Here is a 20,667-nt window from a genome sequence, read left to right as displayed (position 1 = left end):
TAAAAGTTAGTTTTTTTTAAAGATTTTTGACAGCGAATTATCATATATCAACATTTTGTTTACAGAGTAGCCTTGACTGTGAATACCTTAGGGACTCTCAAAGTCATCCAACTGTGCCGGAAGTTGCCTCAACTGAAGTGTGTAGTCCACGTTTCCACTGGTTACTCAAACTGTGATCTCACACACATCGAAGAGAAAGTCTACAGATCCCAATTCAGTGCAAGCAAAGTTATTGATGCACTTGAGTTAGTAAATAAATTTATGATATTGTGATAAAAAATAATAAATATTTGTTTTTATGAAATTTTTGTTCTTAAAAGTTTACCTATGTAACAAACACATTCAAGACAAGCAGTTATAAAGAGTGTCTTGATATCATTACAAGCAATATGAGCGCATATTTTCATATGAAAGATTTTGATCCTTTAGCTCTCTCTGCGGCAAATTGTGAATTCACCTTTAAAAAGAATGAACGCGATGTTCAATTGATCTCAAACAAAGTTTTTAACAATTTTTTAGATCCTGTTGGTCTTTACCCGTGAATTTTATACGGTTCATTTCTTAATGTTTGCGTGATCTAAAATGATTTCCTTGCAGTTTACTGCTAAAAAGACAAACATAAACATGCGCATATTGATTTCAATTTTCACTTCCGACCACTATCGTGAAGCTAATAAAAGCAGTAAAAAATAAACATTAGTTCGAAATATGGAGGTTATTGCAAAAAGTCTGAATGCGTGGTTCAATAATGTTTCTATGCTTGTTTCCACACTTAGTCACACTGTTTGAAAATTGCTACAGCATTGTTCGCCAATAAATTCACCAAATTACTGAGTAAATTTTTTGTTCCGACCCCTCTTGAGGGGGCAGGAACTATATACTCAAATGGGTTTTTTTTTGTTCAGACAATTTTGGCCGATCGATATAATAATCGTAGAAAGATGTCAGTGGTATCATTAGAAAGCACATCCAGCGTAAAACATGGAATTAAAAAGATTTTTTCAATTTTTGTTTTTTATAGGGAGTTATCGAGGTTAAATTTTTCGTGAATATTAGTCGTAATTCAGCTGTTTTTATTCACATTTTTTACCACATTTTCGTCAATTTTGAACAAATCTTAGTCCATTTCACTAAAATTTGTTAAAATTGTTAACTGTAGTATTATTGATTTTATCTCTGAAAATAGAAGAGTGCTGCTGAAATGTTCGATCCGAGTTTCTTGGCCAGAATTTATGATAAATTTTTCAAAGTTTAGACATTTTTGTCAAAAAAAGGTTTTTTAGCACATTTGCTTCAAATTTGCTGGCAGTAGACATCTTCAAACCGAGTCAAATTGTTCTTAAGCTCAAAAAACGCTAGTTGTACACCCGCTGGCTTAAAGAGCCTTCTGAAATTATAAATGTGCCATTTTTCTGCAAACTTAAACTCTATAATTATACAAAATGCAGTATTTATTTTTGACAACCTGAAGATTTTTGTAAAGAAATCAACTATTTCGCAACATATTCAACTGTTGATGGTTTTGTAAGACGCGCATAATATCGGTGCTGATCGTGATCTCATCATGGATCCTTATGATAATTTTTTTTTAAGATTTTAAAAGTGTGTGAACATTTTTAGAGGTATTTCCACATGTAAGTGCTTTTTATACAAATTACGGAAAAAAATTCCTATCAGGGCTCTATTATTGACAGCTATTGTTTACAATAAGAGAGACACAATGAGATTATATTATATTTTCAGAGTTAAGCACATGGATTTATGGCTCTGACCAATTGCTTTCGTAAAAATGTTATGGATTTCTTGCACTTTGCTTTCATTTCTTATACTTTTGTAGCCCAATGACTTAATATCCCCAATCTAAGATCCAGTCAGCTTTACGATGGCATAAAGGAACCTAGACATTTTTTTAGTTGTTTTCTATTGTCTGTTATGACTTTGAATATTTTTGTTTTGAGAAATTTTCGGTGAACTTTTTTAAATTTGCCATCAATTTATCTCATTTCTCTCAACTTCGGGCGCAGTCTCAGTAAAAACACGCGAAAACCAACTTCCTATGAGTTACAAAATTAATGTCGGTAAAGGTTTTATATTCAACTAATGGTTTCTTTTTTTTGATACTACGAGTTTCCAATTTTCTTTTTCTGATCATAATTGAATATTTTAAGATTTCATTTTGTTTCCTCATTACCACATTATCGAGATGTCAAATTAAAAAAAACATTGTAGGGAAAAACACAACGTTGGAAAAAAGCGTATCTTGACGTGTTGATTGTTTTTTTTAGTGGCTTCTGATTTTGGGGAGAGACACAGTTATCTCGCAAAATTTTTTGGTTTAATTTAATTTGCCTATGCTTTTCATTCTTTTCGTTGTTGGATGCCATATACCCGATAACGATAAATTATTTCCCCAAGACTTATTACTGAAGCTGGTGAGAGATTTCAATCTTTAGCTGTTTGTTTTGATTACTTTCAAATTAAAATTAAAGTTTTTTTTCCAATGTCTACTTTCTGCTTTTGTTTTTGTCACCAGTCTCACTCATTAGAAGTCTCAATTACTTTTGCTGATTCAAATTGTTTTTGGAATTGGTTATACGTTGTGTTTGATTGCCTCCACCATTTAGTTTTAAAAAAAGTTTTTGAGATTTCTATAGTGTTGAATTTTCGGGTTTCTTTTTGTTGTCATGTCTAAGTATTCCTTTTCATTGAGAAGACTTGTTGATGTTAAGAAGAAGGGAAAATGGCAGTTCTTGCAGGTAACTTTTTTTAATTATAATGTCTTGAACAGTGTCATGTCAAAAAAATTGTTTGAAGTTTTTGCTTATTTAGGTACTGTTTTTTGGGGGCTTGCGACTTAGTCTAATTATTCACAGGCGAATTTGGCTCCCTGAGGTTTTGAAACTTTTTGTTTTTCATCGTTTTTTGTTGTAATCCTAAGTCTGTTAGGTCTTTTAAAAAAAAAAATTTTCAAAAACAAACTTTTGAAGCTTCAAAAATTTATTTCTCAGCATTGTTACTACTGTTACTGCGAGACTTCAAAAAATATTCTATTTTCTTATTTTGGTACTTTTCAAAGAATTTTTGGATTATTTTTTGTTGATGACATTAATCGTTGATCTCATTGGCATTGAAATTTTGCTTAATCGAACATTGGATAACTACATGTCTCAATTGCTTCCTATGTAGATAATAATGAACATTTTAATTGTAATGAGCATTGTTGATATCTAATAACATTAATAACTGAGCCTCCTTGTTTTTTAAATGCTTGAACGCCTCAAATCATGCTTCTTGGCAAAATAATGGAAGCTCAGTTAAGACGAAAAAATTCAGCTAATTTATTTTGCAAACACATTCAAGATTACTAATGAATTAGAACATTTAGCGCAACTACAAGTTCTGAGATATTCCAGGTACGGTTTTTCTTAGCAAAACAGAGCGAAATAGGTTTTGTTTTGTTTTGCTTGTTATTTTGTCATAGAAAAATTAGCCATAATAATTTCTAATAGGATTATTTCAAGCCTCTTAGTAAAATTATAGGCTCAAACTGGTTTTCCACACAATTTTGATTACTCTTTTTGAGACATTTTGTATATACAAAAGATATAATATTTTGCTTTGAAAAAAGAGTTAAAATCGGCCTTCTCTTGTCTGTTTATTTTGTTTTGTCGCCAAGATTTGATTTAGAACAATATGGCGTTACGTTCACTTCAAAACAGCTTTTGTTCCTTCCCTCGCGTATTTTTTTCAATAAAAAGCATGCGTGACGTCATTTTCAGACTTATTGTAGCAATGGGTTTTGTTCGATTCTGTGATTATCTATTGGTTACACCACGGTATTTAGCTCTGCTTCGAAATGACTTCTCTTTTCTCTCAAATGGAATTTTGCCTGCTTCGGTCGGTGGAGTGGAGGTCAATTGAGGACACACCTTAATCTAAGTGAAGATATTACGGTAGGCAAAACAGTTTCAATATCTTATAGGTCTTTAAAAGTCTATAAAGCTATAGCGTTTTTTTTTCAAACCACCAACTGTGTCTTACTTTACTGTGTACAACTGTATAGTACTGTATAGTACTACTTTATAGAGGAAATTTTTGTAGTTACATTTTTTCATGAATGAAAGTTCTAGGACAATATTTTTTTCTGAACTGAACATAAATAATGACTGTTTTACTTTGACATTGTTTATTTTTGAGTGCATTAATGCATTTGGTATCGCAAATTTCTACCTAACACCGGGCGAAGCAGACAGAAAATTTCCTCGTTTTTTTCCATTAGAATTATAATCATCATATTGAAACCTCTCACTCAAAGTTCAAGGTTTAATTAAAGATTACAGATTATGTTTTCCTTTAGCTCAAAATTCAAACAGGTTTTAAATATTGTTTCACAAACGCCACTTTTTCAACGAGGACAAAAACGATTAAAAAAATTAAAGCTGATAATTTTATTTGGTTTTGTTCAATTTAGCAAATTATATGGACTTCTTGACCATAAATTTTTCAATTTACAAAACTTCAAACAGATTTTCGACAAAAAAGTTCAGGTCCTGCCGGTTGAAAGCTGAAGAATCATAAGCATTTTTCCGTATAGTTTTAGAAACTGGAGACTGTTCTGATTAATAGCCGCATCAGCAATTTGAGGCGCTATTATTGTGCTCCAAATTTTTTTTAATCGTCGAACATATTTATGTTTCATCTTACCCTGACTTCTTGAAAATGACTTTTTCAATGACTTCAGTGACTTCTACTGCTTTGCAGTTAAAATTTGTGTTCGTTTCGTCATTTCTGCTTTTAGGTCAATTGCGTGACTTACTTCACTCACTTATGGAACTTTAAATTTTATGAAAATTTACTAGTTAAATGTCAATAGTGTGCATCTAAGTAGTGCCAAACTTATATGCCCTAATTCCTGAGTAATAGAGCCTTGTGCTTTAATATCAAATAATAATTTTGAAAAAGCTCCATTAGGGCTTTTTCCTTGTAGAGCAAATGTGTCTCATATAAATGACAGTCCGATTCTAACCCAAAAAGTTTAGTGGTCTATTAATAAGCTGGTGGTCGATATGTCAATCTTAATTCTTTAGTTGTTTCAATTCATGGTAGGCCACAAGAGTCTATCACGGCTATTTTCCGGCAATCTGCTGGCTTTGTTTTTTGTTGATTGTCAAATAATGATCGATTTAATTCTCAACCACAGATTTTTTAAGATCTAAGTGCCTGTTTAATTGCACTCAAAAAATAATTTGTAGCAATTGTATGAGTACTGTCAGTCTTTTTTATGCGATTTATGGCTTGGCCGATTTTTTGTCTGACCCATTCCACTTTTCCTCCTCAAAAGCGGAATGAACATTCAGCGCACGGAGAAAATTATTTGGCCGAATGGCCCCCTTAGAGCCTTACGCCTTACTAGTCTCTAAGTATGCAGTTCACCAAAACTGTTTTGAGGAAACAGCTTCAAGGTGTGAAGAGTGGTTCTTAGTCTGAAAAGTTTTACCCCTCGTCAGACGCTCACACCTCATTCACCCCACCCCCATCTCCCGACACCCCCGTCCACCCCCTCCCCCCTCCAATCTGGCGATTTGGATCCCCCTCTCCTACAGCTCTCCCGCACACCACATCACTTAAGCCCCCTCACCCATTCCGCTCACCCCCTAATGCCAGCATCCCTATGCCGCAGCTGGCCACTACCCAAGTCAACTTTTCTCCCGTCCTGTGAGAGCAGTTCGACTGACATTAGTTGTTTATGTTGTTGTTATTACCGTTTCAGCAATAGAAGAAATCCAATAGGATTCTCAATGCTCTTCCAATATTGTACTGTTTAGTGATCAATTAAAGTCTGTACTGCCTATTTGAGGCCCTACTGAACCTAAGATAAGACCCAATTCGTGTGCAAACTGGGAAAAAGTCTGATTAGAGATCACTGCCAATCAGTTTTGTATTTAAGGTAGGAGAATGCCCAGTCAAAAAACTGGATAGTCAGGTCAAAGATCATTCTGTCATATGACGCTTAGAGTAGAACTCCTTTTTGTGAGGGTCGCCTTTTTGTAGTTCATTTTCATTTAGGTCTGTGAAAAATTTTCGTCGTAAATGCATGTTATAGTCTGATCAGAATTTATTTTTCTTTAGGACGCTTGTGTCAGTAGTAACTTTTGTCTGGGTCCTCAATCTGGTTTTGCATGGATTAAAAAATAGAAAATTTGTTTGTTTTGAGGTGGGTTCCTGAAAAAGCTCTTGACATGATAACTCCAATTCTAATCGGAAGCAAACCGAACACGTACACATTCACAAAACAACTGGCGGAGAATCTGTTCGTGGAAGAAAACGAGAGTCGAGAGTTGCCCTATGTGATTGTGAGACCCACAATTGTTGGTGCTACATTGAAGGAGCCTTTCAGAGGATGGATTGACAATTATAGTGGAGCTTCCGGTCTTTTTGTAGCGGTTAGGAGCCTTAGCAGAATCTTTAAATATTTCTTTTCGAAACGATATAACATTGTCTTCAATGCTAGCCGAATCGAAAGCAAAAATTAATTTTGTAAAATCTTGAATGATTCTTACAAGATTCTCACAAAATGGTTAATTGCTTACAAGATTCCTACAGGATCTTACAGGATTAACTTTTTTTCTTAAAAAGCATCAAAAGTGAAAAAAAAACTGTAAATTTTTTGTCAACATAAAACTGAAAATTATGAGGAACAATGACCGATCAAAAAATGTCATGTCTTATATAAATTTGACCGTTTTTAACTGGTCTTCTCATATGGGGTAGATATCAGTCTTGCCCTCTCACTAGAAACCGCTTTCAATTTTTTTGCCTCTTTTTATCTTTGCAAGGATTCGGCGGTGAAAAAAAAAAGATCGTGCAACATTCTAAAAAAAAAAGGTTTTTAATTTGTTTTCTGTGAAAGATACCTCTTCATTTCAGTGTGGCATGGGTTTGTTGAGATCCATGATGGCGTATCCAGATGCAGTTGCCAATTTGCTCCCAGTGGATATTGTGACTGACATTGTGATTGGTGCACCATGGTACAGAGAGGAGCACAAACGCAGGTACAATCCTTAGTGATAAGTTCAAAATCTAAAATCTAAACACCAGAATTTAAAGCGAACTTTCGACAGAACACAAATTTTGCGTCAAAGAGTCTGCAACGACTATGAAAAGTCCCTATCGTGCTTTTTTAAGCCGACTGCGTTGTTTTTTTACCAATTTTATAATTACTTTATAAAAAATTCCTCGTTTTGGATGTAAAATTAATTGTACCTAAAACATTGAAAAATTTTTACTCCTTTTTCCGAACTTTCCTTTTTCAATAAAAATTTTCGAAAAGAAGTGTGACAGTTTGAATTTTCTTTTCACCGTTTTCTTTTACTTCATTATTTCTTCCTAACCCAGTATGAGGTTCCACACCTTCTTCATTGTCATTCTCAGCTAATTCTTTTCTCTAGGCTTAAAATGGTAAAAAAGACGATTAAGTATTCATGTTACAACTCTGCAATGATAAAAAATACTGAAAAAGAAAAGATAAAGTTTTTGCCCAAAAAACATTGCATAGTCGTGCCTGTATTGATTTTATGGGTGTACTAAATAAAGCAACCATTGGCAAGTCGAAGCAATGAACGAGAAGATTCCTATTGCAGTATGTGAAACAGGAGCGTGATGTTGATAACACTTCTCTCAGACAATTTTTGTTTGTGATCTGTGCAAGATTTTAAAAGTTATTTTAAGTTTTATAGGAAAACAAAAATTGATTAAATCGTTGCAGGTGATAAATTTTTAATATGCATCAAGATAGTAAGATTTTTAATAGCCGCCCTAATTTTCTCAGCCGGCTATTATAGTGCTCCTACCTTTTACAATTCAATTTGAATTTGAATTGTATTGGTGCGCAGAGTTTTTTTACGACTCGAAGAGGACTATTGGAGAAGTCCTTTTTTTAAATCAATTTTATTGGAGGGATTTTTGAAGCGGGAAATGAAACGCGCAAAAAAAATCTGGAGTGATTTTGGCGCTGAACAGTGAAGAGCGGAGCGAAAAGAGAGTGGTTTTTGTTCATACCGCTGTTTTTGAGAGAGCGAGAAATTGATGTGTGAAAAAATTTTCTCAAAGCAAGCGAAAATTTTTTGTTCACGTGCGGCATTTTGAAGCAGTTTTTTTTTCATTTATTTCGGTTGAGAGGTTTGTTTATGATTTTGTGTTAATTTTAGGCTGGTTTCGGTAGTGGTTTGAAGGTTTCTGGAAATTAATATGAATTTTATGATAAGACGGAGGTTTTTAATGTATTTTGCAGATTTTCGGGCTAATTTTTGCATTTTTTTGACGATTTTTTTGTTTTACTGGCTCAAATGGGTATTGAAGAAACCCCTTCTACTTGAGCAATTTTATGATAACAATTGGTTACAGTTTTGTGGGTAAAATTTTTTTTTTGTTGAGAAATATGACAAAAGAATGGCGAAAATTGGAACTATTTTTCTTAATTTTTTGCAGTTTTTCGTTTTCTGTTTTTAGCCTAAGTTTCTTTGCCGTTCATGATTTGCCTATTGTTTTGCGAGCATCTGAATACCCTATTGGCGGAAGGGAATTTTTCTTTGGATTTATATGTTTTTGAAATATCAAAAAATTTGGTAACCTTTTCCAGTTTTTCAGTGAAAGTTGTTTTTAAGAGCTTTTTTTCATAATTTTAGCCTAAAGTATTTTTTTCGAAATTCACATAAGTGGTTTTTGTAAGTACAAGTTGTTTTGATGAAGTTATTTTGATAGAGATAGTTTTTTCGGGATCTCAATTTATAACAAAAATCAATCAGATTTTTTATCATATTTTAACAGAATTGATCTATTGTTTTTACTTTTTTGTTTTATGACTTTGTTTCAAGATAATCATAAATTAGTGAAGGCACGTTTTGTTTGATGAATAGTGGGATGGCGTTCAGATGGATTTTCACTTCGAATCGTCTCCGGAATTTTTCCGGCTATGTTTTTTTAAGATGTGTTCACACATTTTGCAATGGCTCTGATCTTACAAAACGGGGTAAACAGGTAAAGCCCAGCGGGCATTAAGTTTCATTAGAGGACCAAAGTGGGCTTTAGTAGTCCTGCAAGTGTTTATAGTAGTGCAGCTGCTGGGGTGGCCCTAATTTAAGGTTAAAAGGTCATTTTTAGGAGTTTTTGGGCTCAAAATGGTGCAGTTTTTTTTATTTTTTTGAGTTTTTTTCAGTGGTTGGTCTTAATTTGAAGTTTTTAATAGTTTTTAATAGTTGATGAAGTCCTTTTTTGAGACAAAATTGCTTGTTTTGGCCATTTTATGAGCTATATGTTTTTGTACTACAATCACAAATACAAAAAATGATAATAGTTTTTGCAATTTTTTCAGGTTTTTTGAAAATTTTTGTCATTTTTTGAGTTTTTTAGCTCTAGGTGTCAAGAAACCTCCTCTAGGGATCGATAAAGGGTTTGATGATAGATTACTGCATAGGTTCTAGGGATAAAGAAATCGTTTCAACTTTCTGCTATCAAGAACATTTGCATTTTTTGACAAAACTTGCAGTTTTTTTCACATTTTTTGACATTTATTGTCATTATTGAAGTTGTTTGAGTCCCAATGGCCAGAAAATCTCATTAGGGTTTGAATAATAAGTTACTGAAAAATTTTATGATGCCAAAGAATAGGTTTCAACTTTTGAATATCACAAATTTTAGCAACTTTTTGACAAAATTCGCATTTTTTTCAGGTTTTTAAAAATTTTCATCATTTTTCATTTTGTTCTGTTTCAGGGACCCGGCAGTCTCCTTTGATGTTTGTTTATAGGACACTGCATAGTTTCTATTAACAATGGAATGGTTTTTAACTTTTTAATATTTCGAAGTTTAGCATTTTTTGGATAAAAACTGCAATTTTTTCAAGGTTTCCTTAAGTTTTTGTCAGTTTTTGATATTCATCCATTCTCAAGTGCGAGAAAACCTATTCCACGTTCTGATAATAAGTTACTGCATGGTTTTCAGTTTCAATGGATTTGTTGTCAACAATTTAACCTTCGACTCTTAGAAGTTTTTTGATAGAATTTGCAATTTTTTCAAGTTTTTCAAAACATTTGTATTTTATTTATTTTTTCTTGCTTCAGTAGCTGAGTAACCTCAGCCAGGGTTTAATAGTATGTTATTTAAAAGTTGCAAGGGGGCTATTGAATGGTTTTCAACAATTTAATAGCACGAATATCTATTTTTTGAAGTTTTAATTTTTCTAAAAATTATTGCCTATCGATCTATGAGCCAATGAGTTTTTAAAGCTTGGACTGATTAGAAGTGATGAGAAATGATTCTGAAGATATTTATATCACAACTTTATATTTTACATTTTAGCAAAACACTCTTGAAACGTTGTTTTTTTAGACTGAAATTGACAGAAAGTTCATTGAGTAGGCAGCACTCTCAGAGTCTTACTAGTCTAAAAGTATGCCAATCAAAGGGTGGCCAATCGAAGCTCGGCCTTTACTGGATAGCCTCTAGAGACAGTGAAATGATTCTATAAATATTTATATCACAATTTTCAACAACATTTCCTGGTAATTATTTTCAGGATGTTTATTTCATATATATGAGCAAAACACTCTTGAAATGTTTTTTTGAGACTGAAATTGACAGAAAGTTCATTGAGTAGGCAGCGCTCTTAGAGTCTTACTAGTCTCAAAGTATGCCAATCAAAGGGTGGCTGTTAAAAATTGATGACCCCTTCCCCGGCCTCAACTCCGGTCACCCCATCCCCTGCCGCTCCCCGTTCATCCTCCTCCACCTCCTTCGACTTGTACACCACACCCCCACTGGCTCTAGTGATTCGCGTAATCTGTCAGATATCTTTCATAGCCGCCGTCAACCTCCGAAAGGGTTATAAGAAATCTTTTTTTTTCAATATCTATTCTTTCAATCCCAATCATGCTTATTGGAGTCAACGGCGGCTATTTTCCGGCAATCTGCCGGGTATGTTTCTTCTTTGCAAAAAAAGAACTAACTGACTTAGTGTAACCTGCTTTCTTTAGTTTTGTCAACTTTTTTGCAAAACTAGAATTATAAGATCATACTGAGATGCATTTTCGCTGATAAACGAAAGTATTATTAGTTTAGTATAAAACCGGGTCTGATAAATCGATTTCCAAAAGCGGTGAAAGTGCAATATTTAATTGACTTCATATTTACCAATCTTCTATCAATTCTCAAAACTGGACAGAATTATAATTATTGTTAGAAGAGGTGACAATTCCTCAAATAACACGATTTTTTGAAAATGAACAGAATGTCTTCACATTCGTCAATTTACGAAAACCATTGTTCAGTAATATATTTTACCTGCCGTCCAAAAAGTTAGTAGCGTTGGGTCAGGTTGGTCTTACGGATTTTTTTCAGATCTATTTTGGCCGTTTTTTTCTGAATCAGAAAATGCTGAAACCCGAGGTCAGCTGCGGCTATAATCTGTCATTTATTTTCTAAGTGTGTTTCAGCATCACATTAATTCACGGCTGATAGAGTTATTTTCAGGATGTATATTTTATATTTTAGCAAAACACTCTTGAAATGTTTTTTTTTGAGACTGAAATTGACAGAAAGTTCATTGAGTAGGCAGCGCTCTTAGAGTCTTACTAGTCTCAAGGTATGCGAATCAAAGGGTGGCCAATCAAAGCTTGGCCTTTACTGGATAGCCTCTAGAGACAGAGAAATGATTCTGAAGATATTTATATCACAATTTTCAGCAACATTTCCTGGTAATTAGCATTTGATTTCCTTTTCTCAAATTTTTTTGTCATTTTCGAGTTAATCGATCTTCAAGGGCCAATGATTATTTTTCAGGTCTTGCAGATATAATCCTGGACCAATTTCAGAAACAAAGCTTGGTTTCGAACTTATTTCTGAAATGAGTATTTTTAAAGGGAAAAAATTTTGCCTTCGGTTTGAAAGCTTCAAGAGTTTTAGCAATGAGAATGTTTTTGTTTAGTTTTGATTATTTTAGTTTCACAGTTTCTATCTTAGTTTTTAATTTTTTGAGATGATTTTGGCATTGTTCAATTGATCGGCTGGTCAGGTAGAGTACGTTTGAGCTTTTCATTCACTTCTTTGAATTGTATTTCAAGACTTGTCCCGCTATGTCTTTTTTTTACTTCGTCGAACAAAAAAATGTTTCGCTTTACCTCAATTTGCCGCTCTTTCAACATTTTGCGTGAAATCTTTTTGACTTCTCTAGGCTAGTTTCTCTCTTTTCTCATTCTGCTAAAAGTGATTTTGAACATCAGTTGCTCAGCAAAGCAATTCAAAATAAACACAGTCAGTATAAAAATGGAAGTCAGAAATAGAAACGGGATAAACCCATAAAGCACAATTTTAGATGCCCGCTATTTGAACGTCGTTCCTATAAGTATTAGTTACCTCTCTCTAATGCTTATTGGTATTGATAGTAGCCCCTGTAGCCTCTCTCTAAGAAACAGAAGTATGTTCAACTACGAAATGTCATCAAAATAAATTGGACTAAAAATATTTTTTTTTGTACAGAAATCTTTTTTTTCAATACCTATTCTTTCAATCCCAATCATGCTTATTGGAGTCAACGGCGGCTATTTTCGGGCAATCTGCCGGGTATGTTTCTTCTTTGCAAAAAAAGGACTAACTGACTTAGTGTAACCTGCTTTCTTCAGTTTCGTCAACTTTTTTGCAAAACTAGAATTATAAGATCATACTGAGATGCATTTTCGCTGATAAACGAAAGTATTATTAGTTTAGTATAAAACCGGGTCTGATAAATCGATTTCCAAAAGCGGTGAAAGTGCAATATTTAATTGACTTCATATTTACAAATCTTCTATCAATTCTCAAAACTGGACAGAATTATAATTATTGTTAGAAGAGGTGACAATTCCTCAAATAACACGATTTTTTGAAAATGAACAGAATGTCTTCACATTCGTCAATTTACGAAAACCATTGTTCAGTAATATATTTTACCTGCCGTCCAAAAAGTTAGTAGCGTTGGGTCAGGTTGGTCTTACGGATTTTTTTCAGATCTATTTTGGCCGTTTTTTTCTGAATCAGAAAATGCTGAAACCCGAGGTCAGCTGCGGCTATAATCTGTCATTTATTTTCTAAGTGTGTTTCAGCATCACATTAATTCACGGCCGATAGAGTTATTTTCAGGATGTATATTTTATATTTTAGCAAAACACTCTTGAAATGTTTTTTTTACTGAAATTGACCGAAAGTTCATTGAGTAGGCAGCGCTCTTAGAGTCTTACTAGTCTCAAAGTATGCCAATCAAAGGGTGGCTGTTAAAAATTGATGACCCCCTTCCCCGGCCTCAACTCCGGTCACCCCATCCCCTGCCGCTCCCCGTTCATCCTCCTCCACCTCCTTCGACTTGTACACCACACCCCCACTGGCTCTAGTGATTCGCGTAATCTGTCAGATATCTTTCATAGCCGCCATCAACCTCCGAAAGGGTTATAATTTAGGTGCTGTCATTTTCTACGGATTGAAGAGGTGTTATGTTTTCAATATTTTGATAAGTGAGCGAGCAAAAACAAACCTGAAGCTCAGGGAGTGAAGGATGTTTCAGAAAGTGGTTTGGCAGAACCAATTCGATGAGCCGAAAAAAATTTGTTATTTTGTTTGTGTATTCTTTCGAAAAAGAGCAAAAAATTTATGTGTAAAATTTTTTTGCCAACTGCTCGAATATTTGTTCACGTGCAGATCTTTCAAGCTCTTTTCAGGTTTCCAAATTGGTAAATGTATAAAGAGCTATTGTCGACAATAGTGGTACTTTTTGGGTGATTTTGAGAGCCTTTTCTTGATTTTTTGTAGGCTAATTGAAATTTTGTAAATTATTATTTGGACTTGCATAGGCAATCCTAAAGATTTTTGGCCTATTTTTTGTTTTATGGGATTCATTTGGTAATTGCAATGGAGTATAATGCTTTTAGATATTGACTAATACAAACTGATTAAAGCTTTTTCGGTAAAGCAGTTTGATCTAGAAAATTTGATTGAAAATTGAGAAGCAAATATATCACTATTTTTGAAGCAAATGTATCAGTCCAGCTGTCTCTTCTTATGCAATTTTTTGCTCAACATTTTTTTGTCTGACGCTTTAGATTTTGTCCTCAAAAAAGAATAAATAGGAAAAACCCAGAGGGAATTTAGTGGCGGGCAGCTCTTTTATAGATGTACACAGGTCTACTGGTCTCTAGGTAAGCGATTCACCGAAACTGTTTTGAGGAGACATTTATTAACACTGTCTATGATTGTTGCTTTCTAAGCTAAAGAGTTTGTTCCTACCCCCAAAAAAGCAAACTCACCCCAACCCGAACTCAACACCCCCCATCAGTCGCCGGTCTCTTTTCAGCGATCTGATATTTAAAACCAATTTTCATACCTCTTAACACTACAACACTTGATCCTCACTCCCACTCAACTCCGCCCCACCTATTTCACGCAATAATGCTAACAACCTGAAAATTTTTGAATCCCAGCTGGTTACTACCCGCTGAAATTCCTCTGATTGAAAGCAATTCACTCTACATACGTTCCATGAAACAAATTATTTCATTCGAATGCCTACGTGAAGCATATCAAAAATTAATCTAATTTTCCTTATTTTTAGGAGTAAATGTTTTGTCAATTTTTTAGATTACTTACCATGGGTATCTTATCTTCTCTGATGGAATCGTTTTTTGCAATTTAGCCTTCGTGTCGTTTCTCGAATTCCTCCGGCAATGTTTTAAGTTCGCATTAGGTTTAGATCACGTTTTTGTTTTACACAATGCACAATTTTGACTTCTGATTTACTTAACTCATTGTTTCAACTGAATGGATTTTAAAACACATTCAAAACATTTTACGCATTACAGTGATTACTGTCAAGGTCAAAAGGAGAAAATCAAAGGAAACGGGATAAACCAATAAATCTCGGTCATTAAGCCACAGTGCATCACGTTACCAGCGTTCGTGAAAGCGGTTGATAGACGGCATTAGTATTAAGTTTAAAAGTTTCCAGTTTAGATGCCGAATTGAGGGTAGTTGTATAATCATCGAACTCAAACTGTACACCAAATCAGAACATTTTTGACACCTGCATGAGACACAGGCTGTCAATTTGAATGTTTTGCTTTCTTTTCATTTCTTCAGTCCTGATGGGCGCCAAAGATTTTAGCGGCGGCTTTTTTCCGGCGATCTGCGGGCTATGTTTAATTGCTCTCGAGCCAAGTTCATAGCAATTATTGTAAATGTGTCTTTTGTATGCAAAATTTTTGCTACACAATTTTGACTTTTCTAGTGACTTTTACGCCCTTGACTTTTTGCGTTTCACGTGATCTATAAATCTCTCTCAATCACAATTTCAATCAGCCGAACTCAATTGGCAGTAATTTAATACTAAAAGTCAAATGAAAAGTGCGCCGAAACTGGCTCTCACTTTCGGCTCTCACTTTCGTGCTTAAACTTTAAATCTTAATAGTGGTATATGTTAACCTCTATTGTGATTATTTGAGGCGTACTATTCAACTTCATAGTCCCATTTAGCCCCCCCCCCCCCCCGGACTGAAGCAGGCTGCAATTGATTAGAGCTTTCACTAATCGTTCGAGAGCAATTCTTCCGACGTTTAGTCGGTTATGTTTATTCTTTGATTTCTGAAAACAGAAGATCGCTTGGCAGTAATAACTTTTTTTCAATCAAAAGGTTGCCAAGACTATTGGATTTTAAAACAACAAGTTTCTAGACAACAAGTTTCTTGTTTTTAGACGTTTAGAAGGACTGCAATACAACTACTCGCAACCGAACATAGGAATAACGCGCTATTCCCAACCACCAACCGAAGATATTGAATCGATTAGGGATGACGAAGACAGTAACTTGGTCATCAATTGTGATTCGGGATACATTGCTAGTCCACTGGTGTGGGATACGGTTCCGAAGTTGATTGAAAAGTTCTACTGTGAAAATCCTTTGGAGAGAGCAGTGAGGTACCCAAGATTCAGGGTAACAAACAGCAGGTAAAACCATCTTTGTTTACTAACTGGATCTATAATGGTTCGCCTGGCCCGTGCGTTCTTGCTGGTCCTTTCTCATTAAAATTTTATGATAAAAAACAGATGAAGGATGTTTACCTCTTAATTCAAAAATGTCTATTATCTTTTCGCCAATTCTTAGATCAGCAATGCTTAAAAACAAACACAAAGCACCGCAGTAAAAAGCTATTGAAAATTATGTCAAATAATATTACCATTGCAGTATGACTTCAATTTTACTTTTCAGACTAAAAAACTACTTCTACACAATGTTCTCTCACCACGGAGTAGCAATGATTATGGATCTCCTCCTCAGGTGCACAGGCCAGAGACCCAAGTAAGTCAACAAAATTGAATGAAATATTTACATACGATTAACACAAACTAATTAAAAAGTTATGGTAAATTTACCTGAAAAAACACCTTAACTCACCTGAAACGTTCAGGTAGTACTCTTACAGGATGTGAAAAAAAGTGACCATTTGAATGAAATTGAATGATCAACAAAATTGAGTCAAACAAAATTGAATGAAAAAATGCCACAGCATAACACACACTAAAAAGTTAAGATAAATGTACCTAAAAAACACCTTAACTTACCTCAAACGTTCAGGTAGTACTTTTTAAGGACGGGAAGGCGAACAAATGTGACCATTTACAAAATACACCAGGAAAAAGTTCGGGTTTTGGATCAAGTTTTTTAAATCGTTTAGTTCATCTATTTCTACGACTCGAAGATGAGTATTGGAGGCGTGTTTAATTGCTTTCAAAGGAAGTTTGTAACAGTTATATTAGTCCTGTCGGTCTTTTTTTTGCGATTTTTTGCTTGACCGATTTTTCGTCTGACGCCTTTGACTTTTCGTACTCAAAAACGCGATAAGCAGGTAGCGCCCAGTGGTCATTGAGTGCTCTTAGAGCCTTTCAGCTCCATTTCAGTTGAAACTGTTTTGGAGACTTACACTTACGCTGTGAAGGGCGGTTCTTAGAGGTTGACCCCTCCCCCCACTATTGCCCCAACCCCCCACCACCACGCTGTTGCCGCCCATCTCACTTTTGGCCAACCCCCCCCCCCCCCCTAAATACACTCTAAATGAAGTTAGGGTAAATTTACCTGAACAAACACCTTAACTCACCTGAGCATTCAGGTAGTACTCTTAAAGGATGGGAAGGCGAAAAAAAGTTACAATTTGAATGAAATTGAATGATCAACAAAATTGAGTCAAACAAAATTGAATAAAAAATTGTCATACCATAACACACACAAAAAAAATTAAGATAAATTTACCTAAAGAACATTTTAACTTACCTGAAACGTTTAGGTAGTATTTTTAAAGGGCGGGAAGGCGAAAAATTGTGATCATTTACCAATTTCATCATGAAAAAGTTCGGGTTTTTGATTCAAGTTTTTCGAATCGTCTAGTTCATCAATTTCTACGACTCAAAGATGGGTTTCGAAGGCGTGTTTAATTGCTCTCAAACGAAGTTTGTACCAATTATATTAGTCCGGTCGGTCTTTCTTATGCGATTATTCGCTTGACCGCTTTTTCATCTGACCCGTCTGACTTTTCGCCCTCAAAAACGAGATAAGGAGGCAGCGCCCAGTGCGCATTGAGTGCTCTTAGAGCTTTTCAGCTCCGTTTCAACTCAAATTGTTTTGGAGATTTATTCTTATGCTTTGAAGGGCGATTTTTAGAGTTTGAAGACAGCCCCACTGTTGGCCCCCCTCCCCACTATTTTCCCCACCCCTACCACGCTGTTGCCGCCCATCCGACTGTTGGCCACCCCCTTTTATTCTCTCCCCATCATCCCCCCAGCCCCCCCTACTGATGAACAACCGACAGCTAAAATAACAACTTTCTACTAATTTTCAAAATTTTTTGAACTTTTTTCAAGATAATTTGAAAAATTTCTTCGTTTTTTGAGGTGTTTTAATCCAAGGTGTCCTAGGGTGTTATAAAAGGTTACGGCATAGTTTCTACTGGTAGTGGAATGGTTTCAACATTTTAACATTACCAATTTTAGCGTTTTTTTGACAAAAAGTGCAAATTTTTTCAATGTTTTTCTCATTTAGTTTGCATTAATCAAGACCTTTCAGAAGCAGGGATCAGAAGACGTTCATACGGGTTTGATAATAAGTTACTGAAAAAATTTATTTGCCATGGAATAGTTTTCGATTTTTTATTACCACCAATTTTAGAATTTTTTAAATAAAAGTTTTTTTTTCAATTTTTTTGAACACTTTTGTGGTTTTTTAGGTTTCGCCAGCCTCAAGAGCCAAAGAAACTCCACTAATTTTTGAAAATAAAGAAAACTGTGTGGTTTCAAAATAAAATGGGATATTTTTCAAGATTTCAACAAAACGAAATTTAGCATTTTTTTAACGAAACTTTTTAACAATTTTTTTTTCAATTTCTGTGACCTTTGTCATTAATCAGGTTTTTCAACCTTACAGAAAATCTTCGTTCCGATTTGACAAGAAGTTACTGGAGAATGTTTTTGGCCATGGACTAGAGTTCACCTTTTATTATCAAAAATTTTAGCAGTTTTTTATGCAGTTTTTCAAACTTTGTGTCTTTTGTGAAATTTTGTGTCTTTTTTTAGGTTTCTCCTGCCTCAAGAGCCACGTGACTTCATCCTGGGCTTGATTATGACTTACTGCATAGCTACTAGATGCAATGGAAAGTTTTTCACAATTTTAACATCAGCAATTTTAAAAAATAAACATTTGCATTTTTAAATAAACATTTGCAGTTTTTTAAAAATTTTTAAATTTTTTATTTTTTTTTCGGCACCAGGGTCCTAGGGAACTCCTCCAAGGCTTGATGATAAGCTTTCACATTGTCTCTAGAGTTAGATGAATTTTTTATCAATATAATAATGGCTCCAGCTTTAGCAATTTTTTGATAATTTCTTTTCAAATTTTTAGAAATTTTTTATCAAGTTTCAATTTTATGGATCTTTATGAGCCAGTGAAACTATGTAAAGCTTAAAATATGGATTCTCGATAATCTCTTGAATCAATGAGTTGGTACTGAAAGCTTTAATATCTTGAATTGTAGCAAGATTTTGTTAAAATTTGCTATTGTTTCAAGGATTTTGAATATTTTTGTCATTTTCGGAGTTTAACGATCATTACTGGCCATCGAAACTTTTCAAGTCTTGCATATGGGTTACTTGACATAACTCCAGAGACAAAAATGGGTTTGAAAATTTTCACTGCGAAATCTGGAAGTTTTTTCTTATGATTTGAATAAATTTGCAAGTTTTTGAAACATCAGTTTTTTATTTGATTTAACAAGGCTAGAAAACTAAAAGTTACGGAGTCTAATCGAGCTAAAGCTAGCTTTACTAAACTGTGGCTAGCTACTGACGACGCCAACTTCTCGCTGGTTCTTTGCGAGCAATTTGTCCGACATTAGTCTGTTAAGTTTGTTTTTGTTAAGCAGGTCTAATATTTTTTAATTGCTCTCAAACGAAGTTTGTAGCAATTATATTAGTCCAGTCGGTTTTTTGCCTGACCAGTCCATCGTCTGATGCATTCGACTCTTCGTCTTCGAAAACAGGATGAACAGGTAGCAACCAGCGGGCAAAAAAGCTCATAGAGCCTTTCAGCTCACTAGTTTTCAAGTATGCGATTCACAGAATCTGTTTTGGAGACTTATATTTATGATGCGAAGGGCGCTTCTTAAAGATTAACTACCCCCACTCTTGCCCCCCACTGTTCCCACCCCATCAACCCCCGTTTTAAGCCCCCCCGACCATCGCTGCGCTCACTTATGCCCCTTCAATTAAGCAAGAGCTAGCCAAACACTCCCAACGCCGGTCATTTTAGAGCAAATCGCCCGATGTTAGTGGGTTATGTTTTGGTAATTTTACTGCAGAACGTAAAAAATTCATTTAAGGTAAAGGTAAATTAAGGTAATTTTAACTGCACAAAGTTAAGGTAAATTTTTACCTTAACTCAACTTAAAGTAAAGTTTAAAAAAAAGGAACACTGTATTTCTCCTAATATCTGCAAATGTTTCAGTCATAGTAAATTTACAGAGATAGGCAGTGTAGAGTATTGATATTTACAACAGAGAAACTAATAATTTATAATTACTAAAATATCGACCAAATAGAGAAGTCACTTGTATTGGCGTGGAGGGACGACAGTAACATAAATTCAAAACAAAACAGAAAGAAATTTTATTGAACTTAAAATGTTTCCAAGTAATTGAACAATGTTGGGTTTTCTTCGGGTCCTTCTTGTTTTCATTAAGAAAAACTGCTTGTGTTTTTTCTTTGCAAGACTTTATGACATTGACAAATATTTTCTTGGGAAAGAATTGTTCTGCAGAACACCTCTTTTGATAATAAGTTTTTCATGTATATTGCAATATGAAATTGTCTGGGCACAAAATTTTTTGAGTTCGCTCGTGTATATAAAAACTTGCGGTTGATAATTTCAAAGCTGAGCTTGGGAAGGCAGGCTTCTTTTTATTCAAGATGCTATGACAGTAAGTGGCAGCCCTGTAATAAAAAAGCAGCGAAATAAGTAGTCAAGGTTCATTTTAAGATCTGAGGATGAGTCAAATTTTTGTCCGTGCAAACAAGCTCTGATGGCCCAATTCAACTGCTTTTCTAGTGTTT

The 20,667-nt window shown here is 34.6% G+C and overlaps 1 protein-coding gene across 1 annotated transcript in view; it reads left to right on the top strand.

Annotated features, from left to right (window-relative positions):
- LOC142340285 (fatty acyl-CoA reductase 1-like) overlaps positions 1–20,667 on the top strand; it is a 58,358-nt gene that overhangs the window by 2,553 nt on the left and 35,138 nt on the right. Inside the window, exons 2-6 of the mRNA XM_075390858.1 lie at positions 66–245; positions 6,215–6,443; positions 6,928–7,052; positions 15,769–16,020; positions 16,283–16,372. Coding sequence (XP_075246973.1) covers positions 66–245; positions 6,215–6,443; positions 6,928–7,052; positions 15,769–16,020; positions 16,283–16,372 — 876 coding nt within the window. The remainder of the gene's footprint in view (positions 1–65; positions 246–6,214; positions 6,444–6,927; positions 7,053–15,768; positions 16,021–16,282; positions 16,373–20,667) is intronic.

This window comes from Convolutriloba macropyga, chromosome 5 (assembly GCF_964194025.1).
Source record: "Convolutriloba macropyga chromosome 5, txConMacr16.3, whole genome shotgun sequence".
NCBI lineage: Eukaryota > Metazoa > Xenacoelomorpha > Acoela > Convolutidae > Convolutriloba > Convolutriloba macropyga.
Note: the sequence above shows the minus strand (reverse complement) of the source record. Positions and strands in the feature narration are given on the sequence as shown.